Source organism: Mangifera indica, chromosome 17 (genome assembly GCF_011075055.1).
Source record: "Mangifera indica cultivar Alphonso chromosome 17, CATAS_Mindica_2.1, whole genome shotgun sequence".
NCBI classification, from domain to species: domain Eukaryota; kingdom Viridiplantae; phylum Streptophyta; class Magnoliopsida; order Sapindales; family Anacardiaceae; genus Mangifera; species Mangifera indica.
The window spans coordinates 9970132-9976213 of NC_058153.1; the positions used below are offsets into that span (position 1 = coordinate 9970132).

Here is a 6082-nt window from a genome sequence, read left to right on the forward strand (position 1 = left end):
AACATAAAACCCCTCAATAAATGCAACGAAAATAACCAAGAATCAAAACATATTAAGCATTATTCACAATCAAAACCCTAAAGTTTCAAACTGCAAAAGCTCACTCAAATCTCAATACTATGAACAATAACTTGATTCAAACAAGATTATGGAAGATATACTAACCTTCTTAACCATTTTCGGTAGCCGGAAAGCAAGAAAATCGTCGGAAATCGGCTTCACAGTGGGACAACAGTGGGAAAAAAGGCTATTTTTCTTTGGATTTGCACAGTGACAGTGGAAGTTTCACAGTAGGAAATATGAAAATTTGCCTTGTTTATATATAGGGGTAGTTTTGACATTTCACAAAAGTTGGGCATTTTTGCTTTAACCTTAATTTTTTGGGCAATTTCGCTTAAACCCTCTTACTTTTGTCTATTTTTTATAATTTCCCTTTTTTTTTCAAATTAGAAAGAGGAATATGTTATATTATACAATTGATACTAACATAAGGAGTAAAATTACAAATTGATCTAAATTCGTGGATTTTTTGAAAAGTCAAAGAAGGTCAAATGATCCTCCTTGAACCCACCTCAGTCCATCTCTGGAAACACCATGGGAGCTTTGAAGTATTAGGTTTTGTTCAGACTTGATTTAGGCTATTCTATGAATAAGCTAAGTTAGTATACAAAAATCCTATTATAGTTTATTGGCAAACTTGAAAAAGCTTGAAAGATCCCTTAAGTGTACTCTAGATCATGGATTAATTTTTAATCTGGTTATTAACCTTACACTGGAAGGCTATTATGATGCTGACCCGGCCAGTGGAGTTGATGATATGAAATCAACCTTAAGGATACTACATTTACCTTGGTCAAAACATGATCCACTAGATCTCATGAGAAAGATGTAGCCATATCATCTACTGAATCTAAGTACAGATCTTTATCACAAGCAGCCACAAAACTTGCTTGGCTACATAGCCTGTTCGAGGAAATGCACATTTCATTGCCTGCTTGTCCTAAGTGCTAATTTATTAGAACCAAATCCAACGTATCATTCAAGAACAAAACATATAAAGATTGATGTACACATATGACAGGATGAGTTATTGTCAAGAACTATAGAAGTGAAGTGTGTCTTAAGTGAGTTTCAATTTGCTGACTTACTAAATCTCTTGCAGAAGCTAGACTTTGTGTTCCTGAGAAGCAAGTTTGTTGTACATAAGAAACAACAGACTAATAGGTAACATATTCAGGATACGGTTAGAAGCCACACATCTGTAATTCCTTTCGTGCCGAGCTTTCAATTTCATTAAGCTTCAGCCAAATTTCTAAACAACTTCATTTTATATTTATGATTGCAGGCAAACGAATATATTTTGATGGTAACCATCGATGTGATCACTGACTAGTTCCACGCATCCATACTTCCTGGAGGTTGCCAGAATAATGATTTTAATTTATTTTACAAACGATACCATCAAGATATATTATCCCCATTGGTGAAATTAACAAGCTAGCTCTACACCAGTAGCAAAGAGATCCTCCTTGATAATTAAGATGGATATTTCTTAACAACAAGGATACATTTTTGTTGCTATTTCGAGTAAATTGACTGACGATGTAACCAAATTTATAGATTAACATATTCAGCTTCTCATTTTCACTGTAGCCTATTTATAGGTTGGTATAATACATAATAATTAATTTTTAAGCAATAATCTGTACCTTAGCGTTTGACATGAACATTTTGAGTTATCTAATATGGCATTATCTCATAATCTCTCTGTATTTTCCCTTCAGATCCAAGTTAATCAAAGCAGAAGTTGAAGAATCAAAGTTGGTAAATATTGGCGTGGTTCTGAGTATGAATTCACCAGTTTCTACCATGGAAAATATATGCATATCCATGGCAATCTCGGATTTCTATGCTACTCACTCAAATTATCAAACGAGATTATCTTTGCACTCTATGGAATCACAAAATATCATTGGTTTGGCTTCAGTGGGTAATTAATTTAAAAATCTAATAATTTTCCCTCACCCAAAGTTTGAACAGTGATCATTGTTTCCTTAGGGTTATGAAATCGTCTAAGATGCTAAAATTCATTCTCTCTAGCCACATTGACTCTCCCTGTAGATCAAACCTTACCCTCCAATGAAACTGATTTCTTTCGACAAAGATAATTTTGTCTTTGTCTAAGGAAATTAATTTCGTTGAAGGGTAAGGCTTGATCGACAGAGAGAGATAACCTGGAGAGGGAGAGCCAACGCGGCCATAGATAACGAATCTCTTTCTTAGTTTATCTCTCCCTATCGATTAAACCCCACCCTTTGACGAAATTGATTTCCTCTAACGAAGACAATTTTGTCTTTGTCGAAAGAGGAAATCAGTTTCTTTAAGAGTGAGATTTGATTGACAGGGAGAGATACGCCATAAAGGAAAGCCAATGTAGTCAGAGATAGCGAATTTGACCATCTCCGCCGACAGTTTCAAAACCTTAAGAAGAAATTATCATTTTTCAAACTTTAAGTGAAAAGAAATTATTAAATTTTCAAATTTTTAAATAACAGTTTTACCTTTAATTTTAACAAAGTTTTTTAATAAAATTTTGCTCATGAGTGAGACTTTGGATTTTTAAAATGTTTGAGGGTGTGAATGGAATTACACTTAACCATGGTGGGAACAAATCTTTTGGCCTATTATAAATATTATAACGGCCGTGTAAGAGCATGTGTGCTTGTCGAAGGGGAATTATTTGAATTATTTTATTATTGAATTTTTGTTCATTATTTAAACATCCATAGCTAACAAATTAATATTATTAAACGCGGCTTACAATTCCAAAGTTTTAGTTTCTGTTTTAAAGATTTTTAAGTAAACTGAGCAATATTTTTAGGGGTTGTTTACCTTTCTTTTTTAATGTCGAGAGTATATTAATATTTGATTCTAATGTTTTGGTATATAAATAATTTAGTCAATAAAACAATGTCGATTAAAAGAATTATATAAATGTGTATATAATCAATACAAGTATGAGAGAATAAACATGAATAAACAAAAGAAATTAAATAAATTAAAAAAAAAATAATGTAGGAAATAAGTCATATAATTTTTATAATTGAATTCAAGATAACAAACCTCAAAACTTCCCAATGAACCCTCTTGTAAATTGACAAATCTTTGGTTGAATGGGTATTGATTGTGTTTGATAGATATCGGTTGGTGAGTTATATAATGATTAGAAGAAAAAAAATGTTATTTTTTAAATGTCAGCTCTATATTACTGTGTAGTTTTTTACTATTTAACTTCTTATTATTAGGTGGAATGTAATGTATATATGTTTTTAAGCACGTAATCGGAGATATAAATTATATATTATTATGTGATTTATTATTATTTTATCTTTAATATAAAATTATCTAATTACATAATGATATATTATTTGTGTATTTAATTGTATATTAAAAAAATGTATTTATAATTTTATTATATTATTAAATATTAGTTTAGAAAATTTCTTGGAATTTGATGCAGTTGTGAAGTTATTGAAGAATGGTGAAGCACATGTGATCATAGGCTCAGATTCTTTTGTTGGAAATACATTTCTACTTGAGCTAGGACAAAAATCTCATGTGCCTTTTGTTTCATTCTCCAAGTCAGGCCCTACTCTCTCCTCCACACAAAACCCTCAACTGATCCATAAAACTCAAAACTTCTCGTCAGTGAAAGCAATTGCCGCCATTTTACAAGAATTTGAATGGAGAGAAGCTGTTCTTATCTATGAAGGTAATGAATATGGCAGTCGAATCATTCCTTATTTCATTGGTTGTTTCCAAGATACAGGCATTCGGGTAGGGCACATTAGCGCAATCTCTAATTCAGCTGATGATTATGAAATATTAAGAGAATTGAACATGCTGGCCACCATGCAGACAAGAATTTTCGTTGTGCACATGAGTTCTCCTAAACTTGGGGCCCGACTATTTGTTCTTGCTTCGAAGGCAGGCATGATAAGTAAAGACTATGCATGGCTCATCACTGATGGCTTATCTAATTCGTTAGATGCCATGGATCCCAGGGCTATTGATTTGATGGAGGGTGTGTTAGGCATTAGGCCTCACATTCCCAAGGCAAAACATCTTGAAAACTTCAAAAATAGATGGAAAGAAAACCTTCATGCCATGAAGCGAAATAGTCTAACCTCTGATCAAGTAAATATACTTGGTTTGTGGGCATATGACACAATATGGGCACTAGCTATGGCGACTGAGAAGATTGGCCTGATGAATACAAGCTTTTTGAAGGCAACCTATGGCAGAAGTTCAATAGATCTTACAAACTTAGGGGTGTTTCTCAAATTGGCCGAAGACTTGAGAGTGAAATGTTAGGTACGAAAATCAAAGGATTAAGCGGAGAATTTCACTTGTTGAACGGGCAGTTGCAACCTTCAATCTTGGAAATTTTCAATATGATCGGAACAGGAGAAAGAGTTGTTGGTTATTGGACTCCTGAAAAGGGCTCATCCCGAAACTTACACTCAAATAAAGGAACAAGGGATAAGCTGAAAAAGATTCTTTGGTCTGGAGACTCCATAACAATACCAAAAGGTTGGGCTATACCAGAACTGAAAGTAGCCATTCCGAAGAAAAATGGGTCCACTCAATTTGTGGACATTCATTATAATCCTCATACAAATGAGACAAAATGCCTTGGCTTCTGCTGTGATGTTTTCTATGCTGCCATAGAAGGACTAGATTTCCCGGTACCTTACAAATTTATCCCTTTCATTAATGAAAATGGAGAAAGTGCTGGAAATTATGAAGATCTTCTTTATCAGCTTAAAGAAAAGTTAAGATCCCTAACTAGAAAATTATACATTCCCATAAAATAAAATATATGGATCTTTTTTTGTATGAGAGCATGCAGAAAGTGGATATGGTGGTGGGAGATACAACGATTGTGGCTAACCGAACATCATATGTAGAGTTCACATTGCCATACTTAGAGTCTGGTGTGATCATGCTTGTTCCAATTAAGTGTGATAAACATAGAAACATTTGGATTTTTGCTCAGCCTTGGCATTGGGATCTTTGGTTGGCATTCATCACAACTCTTATCTTCATAGGATTTTGCTAGTTTCAGATTAGGTTTTATTAAGAATGCTTTAATCAAGAATTGCAATATTAGTAAACTGGATTAGCAAGAAACAAAAAATAAAATCAGCAATAGATTAATCAAAGAAAAAACATGAGAAATACTTGGTTCAGGTTTCGATTTGAAACACTACATCCAAGGCAAAGACAAGGCTCTAGTCGAATCCACTATTAAACATAAGCAAATATAACTGTTATAGATTTATATTACCGAACCCCAAGATATTTCGATCCGAACAATATAACAACAGAAAACAAGAAAAAATATAACATGATATACTTGGTTCAGATTTCATAAAAGAAATCCTACATCCAAGGCAGAGGTGTTCCTCTAGTCAAATCCACTAATATCAAGTTCGATTACTATATACAAACACACGGATCTCAATCTCTGTATATCCAAAACAATATACAAAGCAAATACACGGTAAAACAAAGTCAAAGAGAACTTGACTTCACTGATGAGACACCGCCAATCAAACTTAGAGAGCAAAACTCAGCCACAAAACAGTCATAAGACGCACAAAATAGAGAAAGAAATACCCAACAGCCTCATGCCCGCTCTTTCTCTCTATATTCAGTTGTCGGCCAAAATAAAGCTTATATACTTAGGTCAACACAAATGAAAACCCAACAGAATTACCAAACTGCCCTTATTAGTGAAAGTAATGACTCATGCATCTTAGCTCTAATTACATTACTACCCTTATAGTTTTTAAACAAAACATTACAAACTCCACCTTGTTTGAAAATTACAAGACTCAACATGAATTTAACTAGCAAAGACACCTCTGCAAAACAGACTCACACCTTTCCAATTTGTAACAAGTCTAAGGCACTCTTAAACTTGTTTATTGGAATTATCTTTGTCAAAATATCAGCAGGATTAACCTCTGAAGCAATTTTCTCCAGAATTACCTAACCTTTAGATAAAATTTCCCTT

General features: G+C 33.4%; 1 protein-coding gene across 1 annotated transcript; it reads left to right on the forward strand.

Moving 5' to 3' along the window:
• Positions 1-1890: 1890 nt before the first annotated feature.
• LOC123200224 (glutamate receptor 2.2-like) lies at positions 1891-5122 on the forward strand. Its single transcript, XM_044615377.1, has 4 exons — positions 1891-1990; positions 3521-4332; positions 4425-4748; positions 4913-5122. Exons 1-4 carry the CDS (start codon positions 1891-1893, stop codon positions 5120-5122), a joined length of 1446 nt encoding a protein of 481 aa, XP_044471312.1.
• Positions 5123-6082: the final 960 nt, after the last annotated feature.

Bases quoted from the DNA above. Each gene is read 5' to 3' on its own strand.
- LOC123200224 (XM_044615377.1), top strand. From the start codon at position 1,891: ATGGCAATCTCGGATTTCTATGCTACTCACTCAAATTATCAAACGAGA. The intron at 1,991-3,520 runs GTAATTAATTTA...AATTTGATGCAG, and splicing joins CATTGGTTTGGCTTCAGTGG to TTGTGAAGTTATTGAAGAAT. The intron at 4,749-4,912 runs GTACCTTACAAA...GAGAGCATGCAG, and splicing joins TAGAAGGACTAGATTTCCCG to AAAGTGGATATGGTGGTGGG.